We start from the raw sequence: 16,744 nt of genomic DNA, 5'->3' as shown, positions 1-16,744 counted from the left end.
AAGGTTCCCATGGTACGCCACACATTATGGCTGTAACTGTGGTCTGGTGACGCAGGTCGGTCCGTTAGTTCCCACTGTTTCTGACGTGTTAAGCCTCACCACACACACACACACACACACACACACACACACACACACACTGCATGGCATTGTGTTACCTCACGTACATACACATCGAGAACCTTAAGCATCACTATTCTGTCTCCATCTACAGTGGTGGGTGAGGATGAGCCTTCTGCTTCCCCATCCATACTCATAATGATGGGTCGGTCAGGAGGAACCTTCTGCTTTACTATCTTGTTGTACTTTATATAGATCTAGAATCTAGGATAATGTTATTGTCCTTCAGGAGATAACCTTCTCATAGATCATCAGGTTTCCAGTTACCCATTTTCCCATGTGCTCTCTCATGCGCTTCCAGACAACATATAGAAAAGTTATCCCATCCACACAACATGTAGGAGTTAGCTGTACCACGTTAACATCCCCATGGCGGTAACATCTTTCCCCACAACGACTACATCTCGACGAGAATCTTTGTGAAGACAATGTCTCAACGAAACTGGAAGAAGAGAGAGCGTACATAATGAAGCAATACTTCCATAAAGGAACACCCACAATATGATGTTACCAGAGCCCGTTACTCCTCCTGGTACGATGAAGTGAATGTATGACGCTGGAGATGTTGCCACAGCGCAGCAGAACACAAGGACTTGACGCAGCTGTACCTAGCGCTCGTACCGTCATGATCAAGGGTCGTACCGTCAAGATTAAGGGTTGTACTGTCGTCTCAAGGGTTGTACCGTCATGATCAAGGTTCGTACCGTCATGATCAAGGGTTGTACTGTCATGATCTAGGGTTGTACCGTCATGATCAAGGGTTGTACTGTCATGATCAAGGGTTGTGCCGTCATGATCAAGGGTTGTACCGTCATGATCAAGGGTTGTACCGTCATGATCAAGGGTTGTACCGTCATGATCAAGGGTCGTACTGTAATGATCAAGGGTTGTGCCGTCATGATCAAGGGTTGTGCTGTCATGATCTAGGGTTGTACTGTCATGATCTAGGGTTGTACTGTCATGATCAAGGGTTGTACCGTCATGATCAAGGTTCGTACCGTCATGATCAAGGGTTGTGCTGTCATGATCTAGGGTTGTACTGTCATGATCTAGGGTTGTACTGTCATGATCTAGGGTTGTACTGTCATGATCAAGGGTTGTGCCGTCATGATCAAGGGTTGTGCTGTCATGATCAAGGGTTGTACTGTCATGATCAAGGGTTGTATCGTCATGATCAAGGGTCGTACTGTCATGATCAAGGGTTGTACCGTCATGATCAAGGGTCGTACTGTCATGATCAAGGGTTGTACCGTCATGATCAAGGGTTGTACCGTCATGATCAAGGGTTGTACCGTCATGATCAAGGGTTGTACTGTCATGATCAAGGGTTGTACTGTAATGGTTAGATCACGTACAGGCGACACACGTCTCATCCCTCGCTCCCGGCGGCGTCTTCCGCAGGCTTTGATGTGGACCAGAGTGAATGAAATGAGACAGATTATTCCTGGTGACGGAGGCGTCGCTGCACTGTTAATAACTATTGCTGGTGACAGGGGGATCATGTGGCAGTAGAAGTCTCCTCCCTCCTCGCACTGATCTCAGGACACCTCACCATCCCTTACGCCCACCAGCGCTTCTGTGGAAACGAACACTCACCACCGCTGGCGGCTTCCTCATATAACGGCCTGTTGCGTGGGAAGGGTCAGGTCGTCGACACTCTGGTCAGGTCAACAGGTACCCCTGGTCGCACGACGCCAGGTGTTCCTAGAACAGTTCCTGAGGGAGGGGAACGTGCTGAGTCGGGTCACGATGGACGTGCGTTGCGCGAGCGAATCTGTGGCACGGTCCTGCCGCCCGTCTGCAGCGCTGGTGAACCTGCCCCTCCTGGTGACGTGACTGTTAGACGGGCGGAGGTGACGTGGCTGGTGAACCTGGCGTAGCTGGGTGATAACCTGCTCACCTGCCTCGCATACAGGTGGACGTAAATAGTTGCAGTGGATGAGACACCAGTCCATCATCCATCATTAGCCGCGTCTGCGGCGCACCACATTTAGGTCTGATGTGGACACATAGAGTCACAGTTTACAAGACTTGATTACTGAAGTGGATGACATGATGCATAGTCTCAAGCACGGAGAGAAATGCCAGAGTAGTGCGACAGACGGCATCATCGAGAGACTGCCGGGAAATCCCCTCACGGCCCTGTATCCTCACCTGGACATCCTCCACAACATCCTCTGCAGCAGGCCGGTGCCGGGCGCGTCCCTGATGCCCGGGCCAGCGTCTGAGAGCAGCAAGTCGCGTTCATACAAGCAGGAGAGTTAGTCCACCTTGCCGGATGGGGTAAGGCAAGCTACAGCTTATGATGGTACTGAAATACAGTGTTATACTAGCTTAAGCATTCTGGGTAGCCACACAGGATAGCAGAATACAGGATATTCAAACAAGTGAACGAATAAGATTAGTTAGGCTCTAGCTGCTCAGTAAGATTCTAGCTGCTCAGTTAGGTTCTAACTGCTCAGGGAGGAGTATATATATACTGATATCTAGATTGTTTCATTGAGCCTGTAGGGAGGCTCCCCCATGTGTCTGGGTCGTACATGTTGGCAAACTGTAGAACCAGACAACAGCGGCTGGTAAGACGAGCGAGGGAGTCACTAACCACCTGCCCACGAAACCCTGCCTGGCTGAGCTAATCTGAAGTGTACACACAAGATGACGTCATATGCCACTTCCCGCCACCTGTAGCACAGCGACCGCTTCACCTGAGGGGCTCGTCATCCGTCATGGAGTCTAACCTCTGTCACTTGACGGCACCGACACGACAGTTATGAATTGCTTGTCATCTTTACCCCCCCCCCCCACTCTTCACCCTCTGGGGCAGATTCGAAAGCAGCCGGGTCGGAGGTCATGCCACCGGCCAGGGTCCGGGTCGGGAGTTATGCCACCAGCCAGGGGTCAGGTCGGAGGTCATGATACCATCATATGGTTCTGAACTGGATACTGATTCTGACGTTACCATTTCGGTCCTCGACTGCTGGCATGGGACGCAACACGTCTGGTTGGGTTATAATCGTCTGTCTTAATTGTGCTGAAACTTTCTTTTAAATTACTACTTGAGCCAACCCCAGCTCAGCCAGGTCCTACATGCTCAGAGTGATAGTGTCTCCCTGCACGATCTTCCTGACCTGACCAGCTAACGTGAGACATTGGTGCTGCTGAGTCAGCAACCACACCGCTGGTGCTACCCTCAGCGGTGTGTCCGGGTTCAGAAGGGCACAAAGAGACGGATGTGACCTTGTTTCACCTTGGGACGTTGTACGAGAGAGGAAGAGCATCTTTAACTGGTGATTTGGTCTTGTATGACATTGTGATACGACCTTACCAGTAATGACGGTAGCATGAGGTCATCAGTAGGCAATCATATGTAGATCTGTTCTTAAGTAGGGAGAGGAACATCCTGTGACCGCTGGGAAGTGACGTCTCAAGTCACGGACAAAAGTCCACATCAAGTCCACGTCAAGTCCACGTCAAGGCCACATCAAGTCCACGTCAAGGCCACATCAAGGCCACGTCAAGGCCACATCAAGTCCACATCAAGTCCACGTCAAGGCCACATTACGGCCACGTCAAGGCCACATCAAGGCCACATCAAGGCCAGATCTTAACTGAAATGTAACTGAAAAATGAGATTACGGGCCATGGTAAAGACTCCAGGATAAACAGTGTATCACATGATGACAATAGATGCCACAGAGACACGAGTCTCCATCAAGTCGTCTTGAATATTTAGATGATCACTCAGCACCCGGCCTTGACCTCGGGGTCTTGCTGATGTGGCTGCTGGCCGAGCTAAGGCCATGGATCTCCCCTCGGTTACGATTACAATCTCAGGAAACTTGTTACCCTTGGCGGAGTCTGTTGATGTCTGATGAGAGAGCGAGAGGAACTTGGGTTTCCCCTTAATGAATCAGTCATTTTATGAAGAGTTAAGTTCATAGATGAATACAATGGAAAATGACTTGACACAAATTTCAGTTCATGAGGTATCAGAAATATTGTGAGGACACAGAGTCGACAGCCCAGAATGCCGACAGATGATGCATTGTGGACCAACTCTCGTGGGAACACCAGAGGAAGACGCTGGAGAGGTTACAGGTCCTTCATTACCTGCAGGAAGGGCGTCGTTATCTAGCTTGCAGTGAAGGCGCCAGAGGGAAGGGTGCTTGCTGATGGGTGGCTGTGGACGAGCTACAGACGGGGAGAGGAACAGAGGGAGCCAGAGAAAGCAGTAAAGACAATTATCAGAACACACCTTATATTACTCTACCTTGACCTGGTAGAGTATATCTTGACCTGGTAGAGTATATCTTGACCTGTTAGAGTCTATCTTAACATGGTCGACTAACTTCACCTGATGAGATATTGCTTGATTTGCCTGAGCTTAGCTTGATCTGAGGTAGACTAGTCTGACCTGGGAGAGTTTAGCTTATCTCCTCCTCCTGGTGTTGTTAACCCCAGCCTGACGTGGCACTCACTCTTCCGTTTGTGATGAGTGTGGGAAGAACCCATCTTCAGTGGACAAACCCCAGGATCAAGACTCCCACATCTGAACCATCCTCAGGCATCTACTATAGTCCACATGACCCCAACGTTTCACGCCTCCAGCCGGTTTGTGTTGGGGTCGTCACTCCACCTGTGTGGGTGTACCGGTCATGCTCGTGATGAGGTGGTCACATCCCTGAGCGACTCCGCAAACGACTTTTCGTTTCGATCAAGGTCGTTCTGTTGCTGCTTCTTGTACCCTGGGTCGTCATATCCGGTTCAGCAAATGTTCTCACTATGATAATGACAATGCTACTTCGTCTGAGAACTCAAGACAGTTACGTCGGATCTTGATCACATTATATTGGCTATAAGGACGTTTTACCCCTTTGTAACGTCTGTGAGAAGTGCCTTACTTCATGCTTTGGTTTGACAGATGGCTTCTAACTCTATGTTCATTCGAGCAGTAGACAGGTTCAGGCAAGTTTTTATGAGAAGTAATCAAAGTTTGCCTTTAGCTGACCTGCCACAACCTGATTCTTTCCACGCATTATCGAATTTATCTCTGCCTTCAGCTAACCTGCCGCTATCTGTGTCACCCAGGGGCGTCGTCTAGTGGGGCTAGGCTCGCTCGCTCTATGGTTATAAACAAACTAAGAGAACGAGTCTATACATCAACTTGCATCTACTTTACCTAATCCTCTCTGATGAGTCTCCTTACATGGAATATCATGAAGATATGCTATCTGTTAAAGCTGAAAATTCATACAGGGGGTCCAAAAAGTTTAGTATCATGTTCTTGAGTGAAAAAAATCCCTTTTTCGACGAAGGCTGAGAGCTGATGATTCGGCGTCAAGTTAAAATCTCTTTGTGTCTGGGATTACGAACATAATCATAGGTCGAAGGTATGGCTAATACTCTTGGAATTTCAGGTCCTCGTACAGTACAACCTTTATACAAGAATTTGCAACGTCACACGCTCCTGTGGACGGTGAGAACGAAGTAATGTGAAGCCAACGGGCCATTTTGTATCATGCGGAGCTCAAATGTAAGCTTCCAGGAAGAACCTTGATGACCCTATTCAGTGGCATAAAAAAAAGTTGGGTCTCGTCGCCCCAGTCGTGTAATTGGTCAGAATTTCACAGGCTTTTGAGTAGGTAAATAATGCGATCCTTCATGATGATGCTGGGGCACCTCGCACCTTCACCCCATGATGAGCAGCTCGCCCGGTCCAGCGAGGACTTTTTTTTTTTTTATTAACAAGAGACTGAGAACAGACAAATTGAGACGTCTTCCGCTGCTGCCGGGAGAAAGGAGAAACAGCAGAGCTTTATGCACGGCAAGTGCTCGACCGTGTGAGGTGTTCTTCAGGCTCGTGTCATCGTTATGATTCCCGGCTGACTTGGCGCCACTACCGTGATGGTGGCGGTGGGTGGCGAAGGGACGGGCCTATCCAACTATGGCCTTCATTTTCTTAGCTGCTCGTGGCTGTTCACTGGCCCGAACCCTGCCCCGCCCTCTTGGTCCGAACCCTGCCCCGCCCTCCTGGTCCGAACCCTGCCCCGCCCTCCTGATCCGAACCCTGCCCCGCCCTCCTGGCCCGAGTCTTCCCCGCCCTGCTTGCCCTACTTTTGTCCCTCGCTAGCCAGAGCCTGCCCCGCCCTACTAACCCTAGCTTTAACATACTCAACTTAGGTAAATAACCTCCTCCTGGCACGACAGGCATGGAAGACTTTGTGAAATACACCTCTGAGATCCAAAGGTGCCATATGCACACAAAGACAGAACACCTTAAACATGCGGGGCCCAAGACACCTTGCCATCTACCATCAGAAACAGCTTGGGATGCACAGTAGAGAAGTTCAAGAGTGCACTGGACAAGTACCTACAAGGTGTACCAGACCAGCCAGGCTGTGGGGGTTATGTGGGCCTGAGGGTTGCGGCTTCCAACAGCTTGGTCGACCAACGACCCAGTCCAGCAGCCTGGGCCCAGCTCGGGCTGTGGGGAACTCCCCCAAAGACCACCAGGTGACCCTGCTCAGCAAGCCCTTGCTCCATCTTACGGCCATAATGGCGACGCTAATCTGGCATAGACGAACAGCCTTCGGCTCCTCGGCCGACATACAGTGAGATAAACATAAACACTTGGCGTGTTTGAGCCACGTGGTGTAGTGGTTAGTGTCGCTCACCTTGAGTCAACAATCAAAAGTCTCGGGTTATCTTCCTAGGAAGCAGGTGTACGTCAACCCAGCTATCTATCCATCTTTATGGGGTTGATCGATAATTGGCTACCATTATCTACGATAAATTCCTTGATAAAGTAATAGTTAGTTATCATTCTCGTGGATCAACTGTAGATAATCCATTTTAAGATAATCTTCTCCGACTAGTTAGGAGTTTATTCCCACACAGTCATTGGTAGCACTGCTAAAAGACTAAGCACCCCTGCGTCTGCGTCTCCGGCAGGTCCGCCAACTTTAACAACGCGACGGGTGACTGTGACATATCTGACATGGACCGTCACACAGCTGTTGGCACTGGCGCCTTCCAGCCCGCAGAAAACAGCGAGTTCCTGGAGAACAACTGCGTGGACGACCCTGTCAGGTTGTGTGAGTTCCAGAAGATGGAAGGCCGCATCCTGAAGACCGTCGATTCCGTATTCCAGGAGGTTGCAAGTCTCGAGGACTGCAAGCGACTCTGCCTCACCGCCTCCTTCAGGTAAGACCTACACAGAGTAATGTCTGGCTTGATAGTGTACCGTATTGACTGCGAAAGCACTGCCATGTTCTTTTTATATTACTTATTTCATTCTTAAACTATTACTGAATTCTACTTATACTACTACTACTACTACCACTACTACTGCTACCACTGCTACTACTACTACCACTACTACTATTACTACTACTACTACTTACTACTAATACTACTACTACTACTACTACTACTACCACCCTCGTATACTGTACAGTTGCCACCCTCGTGTACTGTACAGTTGCCACCCTCGTATACTGTACAGTTGCCACCCTCGTATACTGTACAGTTGCCACCCTCGTATACTGTACAGTTGCCACCCTCGTATACTGTACAGTTGCCACCCTCGTATACTGTACAGTTGCCACCCTCGTATACTGTACAGTTGCCACCCTCGTATACTGTACAGTTGCCACCCTCGTATACTGTACAGTTGCCACCCTCGTATACTGTACAGTTGCCACCCTCGTATACTGTACAGTTGCCACCCTCGTATACTGTACAGTTGCCACCCTCGTATACTGTACAGTTGCCACCCTCGTATACTGTACAGTTGCCACCCTCGTATACTGTACAGTTGCCACCCTCGTATACTGTACAGTTGCCACCCTCGTATACTGTACAGTTGCCACCCTCGTATACTGTACAGTTGCCACCCTCGTATACTGTACAGTTGCCACCCTCGTATACTGTACAGTTGCCACCCTCGTATACTGTACAGTTGCCACCCTCGTATACTGTACAGTTGCCACCCTCGTATACTGTACAGTTGCCACCCTCGTATACTGTACAGTTGCCACCCTCGTATACTGTACAGTTGCCACCCTCGTATACTGTACAGTTGCCACCCTCGTATACTGTACAGTTGCCACCCTCGTATACTGTACAGTTGCCACCCTCGTATACTGTACAGTTGCCACCCTCGTATACTGTACAGTTGCCACCCTCGTATACTGTACAGTTGCCACCCTCGTATACTGTACAGTTGCCACCCTCGTATACTGTACAGTTGCCACCCTCGTATACTGTACAGTTGCCACCCTCGTATACTGTACAGTTGCCACCCTCGTATACTGTACAGTTGCCACCCTCGTATACTGTACAGTTGCCACCCTCGTATACTGTACAGTTGCCACCCTCGTATACTGTACAGTTGCCACCCTCGTATACTGTACAGTTGCCACCCTCGTATACTGTACAGTTGCCACCCTCGTATACTGTACAGTTGCCACCCTCGTATACTGTACAGTTGCCACCCTCGTATACTGTACAGTTGCCACCCTCGTATACTGTACAGTTGCCACCCTCGTATACTGTACAGTTGCCACCCTCGTATACTGTACAGTTGCCACCCTCGTATACTGTACAGTTGCCACCCTCGTATACTGTACAGTTGCCACCCTCGTATACTGTACAGTTGCCACCCTCGTATACTGTACAGTTGCCACCCTCGTATACTGTACAGTTGCCACCCTCGTATACTGTACAGTTGCCACCCTCGTATACTGTACAGTTGCCACCCTCGTATACTGTACAGTTGCCACCCTCGTATACTGTACAGTTGCCACCCTCGTATACTGTACAGTTGCCACCCTCGTATACTGTACAGTTGCCACCCTCGTATACTGTACAGTTGCCACCCTCGTATACTGTACAGTTGCCACCCTCGTATACTGTACAGTTGCCACCCTCGTATACTGTACAGTTGCCACCCTCGTATACTGTACAGTTGCCACCCTCGTATACTGTACAGTTGCCACCCTCGTATACTGTACAGTTGCCACCCTCGTATACTGTACAGTTGCCACCCTCGTATACTGTACAGTTGCCACCCTCGTATACTGTACAGTTGCCACCCTCGTATACTGTACAGTTGCCACCCTCGTATACTGTACAGTTGCCACCCTCGTATACTGTACAGTTGCCACCCTCGTATACTGTACAGTTGCCACCCTCGTATACTGTACAGTTGCCACCCTCGTATACTGTACAGTTGCCACCCTCGTATACTGTACAGTTGCCACCCTCGTATACTGTACAGTTGCCACCCTCGTATACTGTACAGTTGCCACCCTCGTATACTGTACAGTTGCCACCCTCGTATACTGTACAGTTGCCACCCTCGTATACTGTACAGTTGCCACCCTCGTATACTGTACAGTTGCCACCCTCGTATACTGTACAGTTGCCACCCTCGTATACTGTACAGTTGCCACCCTCGTATACTGTACAGTTGCCACCCTCGTATACTGTACAGTTGCCACCCTCGTATACTGTACAGTTGCCACCCTCGTATACTGTACAGTTGCCACCCTCGTATACTGTACAGTTGCCACCCTCGTATACTGTACAGTTGCCACCCTCGTATACTGTACAGTTGCCACCCTCGTATACTGTACAGTTGCCACCCTCGTATACTGTACAGTTGCCACCCTCGTATACTGTACAGTTGCCACCCTCGTATACTGTACAGTTGCCACCCTCGTATACTGTACAGTTGCCACCCTCGTATACTGTACAGTTGCCACCCTCGTATACTGTACAGTTGCCACCCTCGTATACTGTACAGTTGCCACCCTCGTATACTGTACAGTTGCCACCCTCGTATACTGTACAGTTGCCACCCTCGTATACTGTACAGTTGCCACCCTCGTATACTGTACAGTTGCCACCCTCGTATACTGTACAGTTGCCACCCTCGTATACTGTACAGTTGCCACCCTCGTATACTGTACAGTTGCCACCCTCGTATACTGTACAGTTGCCACCCTCGTATACTGTACAGTTGCCACCCTCGTATACTGTACAGTTGCCACCCTCGTATACTGTACAGTTGCCACCCTCGTATACTGTACAGTTGCCACCCTCGTATACTGTACAGTTGCCACCCTCGTATACTGTACAGTTGCCACCCTCGTATACTGTACAGTTGCCACCCTCGTATACTGTACAGTTGCCACCCTCGTATACTGTACAGTTGCCACCCTCGTATACTGTACAGTTGCCACCCTCGTATACTGTACAGTTGCCACCCTCGTATACTGTACAGTTGCCACCCTCGTATACTGTACAGTTGCCACCCTCGTATACTGTACAGTTGCCACCCTCGTATACTGTACAGTTGCCACCCTCGTATACTGTACAGTTGCCACCCTCGTATACTGTACAGTTGCCACCCTCGTATACTGTACAGTTGCCACCCTCGTATACTGTACAGTTGCCACCCTCGTATACTGTACAGTTGCCACCCTCGTATACTGTACAGTTGCCACCCTCGTATACTGTACAGTTGCCACCCTCGTATACTGTACAGTTGCCACCCTCGTATACTGTACAGTTGCCACCCTCGTATACTGTACAGTTGCCACCCTCGTATACTGTACAGTTGCCACCCTCGTATACTGTACAGTTGCCACCCTCGTATACTGTACAGTTGCCACCCTCGTATACTGTACAGTTGCCACCCTCGTATACTGTACAGTTGCCACCCTCGTATACTGTACAGTTGCCACCCTCGTATACTGTACAGTTGCCACCCTCGTATACTGTACAGTTGCCACCCTCGTATACTGTACAGTTGCCACCCTCGTATACTGTACAGTTGCCACCCTCGTATACTGTACAGTTGCCACCCTCGTATACTGTACAGTTGCCACCCTCGTATACTGTACAGTTGCCACCCTCGTATACTGTACAGTTGCCACCCTCGTATACTGTACAGTTGCCACCCTCGTATACTGTACAGTTGCCACCCTCGTATACTGTACAGTTGCCACCCTCGTATACTGTACAGTTGCCACCCTCGTATACTGTACAGTTGCCACCCTCGTATACTGTACAGTTGCCACCCTCGTATACTGTACAGTTGCCACCCTCGTATACTGTACAGTTGCCACCCTCGTATACTGTACAGTTGCCACCCTCGTATACTGTACAGTTGCCACCCTCGTATACTGTACAGTTGCCACCCTCGTATACTGTACAGTTGCCACCCTCGTATACTGTACAGTTGCCACCCTCGTATACTGTACAGTTGCCACCCTCGTATACTGTACAGTTGCCACCCTCGTATACTGTACAGTTGCCACCCTCGTATACTGTACAGTTGCCACCCTCGTATACTGTACAGTTGCCACCCTCGTATACTGTACAGTTGCCACCCTCGTATACTGTACAGTTGCCACCCTCGTATACTGTACAGTTGCCACCCTCGTATACTGTACAGTTGCCACCCTCGTATACTGTACAGTTGCCACCCTCGTATACTGTACAGTTGCCACCCTCGTATACTGTACAGTTGCCACCCTCGTATACTGTACAGTTGCCACCCTCGTATACTGTACAGTTGCCACCCTCGTATACTGTACAGTTGCCACCCTCGTATACTGTACAGTTGCCACCCTCGTATACTGTACAGTTGCCACCCTCGTATACTGTACAGTTGCCACCCTCGTATACTGTACAGTTGCCACCCTCGTATACTGTACAGTTGCCACCCTCGTATACTGTACAGTTGCCACCCTCGTATACTGTACAGTTGCCACCCTCGTATACTGTACAGTTGCCACCCTCGTATACTGTACAGTTGCCACCCTCGTATACTGTACAGTTGCCACCCTCGTATACTGTACAGTTGCCACCCTCGTATACTGTACAGTTGCCACCCTCGTATACTGTACAGTTGCCACCCTCGTATACTGTACAGTTGCCACCCTCGTATACTGTACAGTTGCCACCCTCGTATACTGTACAGTTGCCACCCTCGTATACTGTACAGTTGCCACCCTCGTATACTGTACAGTTGCCACCCTCGTATACTGTACAGTTGCCACCCTCGTATACTGTACAGTTGCCACCCTCGTATACTGTACAGTTGCCACCCTCGTATACTGTACAGTTGCCACCCTCGTATACTGTACAGTTGCCACCCTCGTATACTGTACAGTTGCCACCCTCGTATACTGTACAGTTGCCACCCTCGTATACTGTACAGTTGCCACCCTCGTATACTGTACAGTTGCCACCCTCGTATACTGTACAGTTGCCACCCTCGTATACTGTACAGTTGCCACCCTCGTATACTGTACAGTTGCCACCCTCGTATACTGTACAGTAATGTAACAATAGAGTTTGATATGTAAGTAGTATGAAAATTTGGAAGACCGTCATAAAATCAAACGCATGACTGATTTCCGTCTTATACAGAGTTAGTTTGTCATGCAGAAACTGTGTCAGGTTCTCATGTCACTCTTGTTATGGAAATGACTAACGTGACGTCGGTTCTGTCCCCAGGATGAGGGAGACGCCCACATCGTGCTGCAGGAGGACGTGTCTGGCGTGTGCATCAACATGGTGGGTCTGGTGTTGGCCTGCTCAGTCTTCCTGGTGGCGCAACTGGTCATCATCGTGGCATGGACGGCCGTGTGGCACCGCCGCCGCAGGAGCAAGCTAGAGGAGCCTCTGAGCCCCGCCACCACCACCGAGTCCCTCCGTCAGCTCTACGACTCCGGCTACCCACGAAGGATTTAGCTCCTGCCCGCTCGCGCCGCCCACGCACTCACAGGCGCCCTTCGCCCCGACCTCATCGTCTCGTTCAGTAGGGAGGCTGAGAGGGAGGCAAGGGACACCCGTAAAGTGGACACCCGACCCTCTCGTGCCCTCCCATCACGACAAGAACCTGTTCGTGTTCGCCAGGACTCACTCTATCCTCTAGAGATCCTGTAGGAGAACCGGACGGCATCATCTCGGGAGCAGAGGGCACGACCACCCGACTTAAGGAACGGTATGGAACATTACGAGCGGTATGTGACGAGAGACAGTAACTGGAAATTACTGGAAAATTAATGCAAATTTCTACCACTGTCCTGAGAACTCGCTGCCCGCCGGTAACATGGCGGCTGGAGAGTGTGTGCAATAATCTCATCAGGAAGATGATCATGGCTGCAGGGAAGCCAGCAGCTCAGTACCAGGTGGCCGGGCGTCTCCCCACATGACAGTATTATCAGGCCGGTTCAACTCTTGGTCATGTTCCAGATCTACCTCTACAGTAGCAACAGTTGGATAAACCACAAGAACATTATTACTGACAAGGGCATTTGTTTTGTGATCTCTAAATTAGAGGCATTCAATCCATCGTGGAACCCTGAAAGGCTAATTCAAGGGCATTAATACTGGAGTAACGTATTCCGCTTATCTAGCGATAAGGTTATCTATTTGTGTATCTACACTACCGACGACAGTGGCTGCGTGACGTGACCTATTGTGATAACTGGCAAACTATTAATAAAATCTCGACCTGAAACCCAAAGTAGTGAGTGTCCACGTAGACGACACTTCATTAGGACTCTTCTCCTGTTCCCTTCAAGTCCTGCTGCAGATCTGAGCTGACAGGCGACTGGTGACGGTGCTTTGGGGACTCTGGGAGCGGCAGGGGGTGGGTAGCCGCCGCCAGCAGGGCCGTGTGGTCGAATCAGGACAGCACAAACATATTTACTGACAGTCATCTCAGCTCCGGTGATCTGCTGTTCCGATTTTTGGGATTTTAATTCTGACTTTTCCGATTCGGCGTCCTCAGGATGTTCCCTGGGTCTCCACTGGGACTTGCCCAACGCCAAGGGCAGTTCCCACTTTGATTCGACCATATAATGCCTGGTCGAGTAGACCAGAGCATCACCCCCTTGCCCTCCTCCATGCTTAAGGGTGCTGGGACATGGGAAGCTAAACTAAAGCTAGAAGCTAAAAGAAGAAAGACACAACAGACACACACTTTTCCTTTATAACTATGAAAGCTACAGCCAAGACTTCTGGTCGGGACCTTACTAGCTGGCTGGGTGAGTTACAGGGGCGGGGTCATCCTCGCCATAAGGGACAACAGCAACAAACTTAGTAGGGACAACTACGCTGTAGATCCTCGCTGTAGGAGACACCTTCCGTAAGAAACAAAATTCAGTTCCGAGTGTGAGACAATGGTGAACACAAAGTAAATTAAGCACATCAGGTGATCGCTGCTGCTCGTCTGATGCCTCACGTTAGTCATATGGTGTTTGCTCAAGTTACTGTCGGTGTCGCTTGTAGTCCGCGTCTTACTTCCCGCTTGTAGAGGAGCCGACTTGTATGGCCTTGTAGAATGTGTCAGCATCTGTATGTGTACAGAGCTGAATTGTACATTGTAATCACTTCTTTGCTTACAGGAATTCAAATAGACCCTGTGTGTCCACCTCTCTGCTTGTAGGGGCACAGACCTGTAGGGAGAACAGTACAGCTTGTTGCTAACCCACAACTAACGCTTCGCTAACCCGTCTGGGTCTCTTTAACTCATATTCATATAAAGAAAACAACAAAGAGTTAAAACACTTTGGATGTAAGATGTAGGAGACTCTCTCTCTCTCTCTCTCTCTCTCTCTCTCTCTCTCTCTCTCTCTCTCTCTCTCTCTCTCTCCACATCCCATGACTGTGATCAGTCAGGAACTACTTTCATCTCAGGGTCACATGAACATAACGAGGTCTATCTAACAAGCCACTAACTGCTTCCTCTGCCTGCTGTTAAGCCTGCGTATTAGTAATTAATAGTTGCTAACTAACATATAATGATCAGTGCTTGCTGACTAACACAATGATTGCTCGCATGTACTAAACCTATGCTCGCTAGATTGCATTGCTTGTTTGCCACGCATGTATATTGATAAACTGCTTGCTTGCTGATTAATGCATGTATATTAACTTATTGCTTCAAACAAAACAATGCTTGCTTGACAATAATGCCTGCTTGCTTATTAACAGTTGTTTGCTTGTTTACATATGATAAGTACTTGTTTACTAACAATTGTTTGCTTGTTTAGACATGATGTATGCTTGTTTACTAACAAATATTGGTCTGTAAATAACGAAAATTTGCTCACAACCAATGCTTGCTTGATCATAGTTGCTTATACCTCAAATTCGCCTACAGCAAACGTTTGCTTATAGTAAACGTTCGCTTATAACAAACGTTCGCTTATAACAAACGTTCCCTTATAGTAAACGTTCGCTTATAGCAAACGTTTGGTTGAGTTTAGTTTCGCTTGACTAACAATCACGTGGTGGTTAGACCGGACGTAGCCTGCACGCAGTAATGACCCTTTCTCTCGTAGTGGTTAAGTGTGTATATTGCATCATAACATCGTCCAGTGGTTCTGTGCTTGAGACGAACTGCCATAAGGTCGTTTTCTAAAGGTTGATATTAAGAAACTTGAACTTAAGGTAAGTTCAGACTATGATTGCGAAGTCGCTGTTGATGACTCGACCCGAAGCTTTAAGTTGTCCAAACCTTCTCAGGTGAAGGTGTGAACACAGCTCCCACCAGGCCAGTCGGCTGTGCTGACGTTAACACATAGAGAGGGGGACCGTGGTGAAGGTCGACAATTCTGGATTTATATGTTAATACATTAGGTTACTTATTTATTTATCTATTCATATATTTATTTATTTATTGCACACAGTATATTGTTCACGTTCTCATGAATAAATCAGGAATTAAAGTTTGTCCCGGGGCAGTCCCCGTGAAGCAGGGGGGCCTGACCCCCCCGTGGACGGGGGAAGCTCCTGGTCAACCCCCTTCACCCCCCCCCTCCCCTCCCCTCCCCTCCACCGACCTATCATAATCTTGTTTCTAAACATACCAAGTTGCCAAGATTTTCTGACTAGTTATACGTGCTTTAGTGTGCTAGTGTGTGTGTCTGCCTGAGGGGATTGCTCCTCCGTGTGAGTGTGTAGTGTGCATGGAGCGCTTCTAGTGTGTTCACTATGCTTAGTGCTTGCAGTGAGTGCCAGTATGATGTGTGTTTAGCTTTAGTTAGTGTGAGTATGTTTATGACCAGGAGACGATCATAAGTATGTGCAGTATGTTATTACCCGTGGCATTAGTACCGTACGTCTTGCTCTGTTATTATGCATCTAGCATGTAAGTTCGTCCAGTGTAATTTGTACCAAAGTAAACAAATAAAAGAAGATTGCCCTTTCCTTATCCATTCTTGATGAGCTATCTATGATACTAATTAAGGTCAGCAGTGCCATACTGCCAGACGAGGGAGGTTAGCAGTGCCATAGGAAGGTCTGGACCAGCACTGGTATAACCAGATATCGTACACGGGATCTCGTGTTGTTATCATTCTTTGAAACATTTCTGACCCAATTCAATAACATCCATTCTTCCAAAGAAGACACAAAAACTTACTTATGAAACACGACTCAAAATTCAACCGCAAATCAACCTTACCCAACTCTTCAATCTCACTTACACGTGCAGTGCAATTACAACCTAAAATAACTCTCCATCAACAGGTCTTAACAACACATCAACTTTGATAAGATCTTTAGCACAGTTGTAATCCAAGCGGTAACAGATATC

General features: G+C 48.8%; 1 protein-coding gene across 1 annotated transcript in view; it reads left to right on the top strand.

Moving 5' to 3' along the window:
* LOC139763940 (uncharacterized) overlaps window positions 1–16,344 on the top strand; it is a 53,488-nt gene extending 37,144 nt beyond the window's left edge. The window contains exons 5-6 of the mRNA XM_071690419.1: window positions 7,072–7,323; window positions 12,639–16,344. Of these exons, the coding sequence (XP_071546520.1) occupies window positions 7,072–7,323; window positions 12,639–12,888 (502 nt within the window). The 3' untranslated portion in view covers window positions 12,889–16,344. The remainder of the gene's footprint in view (window positions 1–7,071; window positions 7,324–12,638) is intronic.
* The last annotated feature ends 400 nt before the right edge of the window (window positions 16,345–16,744 follow it).

Source organism: Panulirus ornatus, chromosome 3 (assembly GCF_036320965.1).
Source record: "Panulirus ornatus isolate Po-2019 chromosome 3, ASM3632096v1, whole genome shotgun sequence".
NCBI classification, from domain to species: Eukaryota; Metazoa; Arthropoda; class Malacostraca; order Decapoda; family Palinuridae; genus Panulirus; species Panulirus ornatus.
This window is presented reverse-complemented; position numbering and strand designations above follow the sequence as displayed.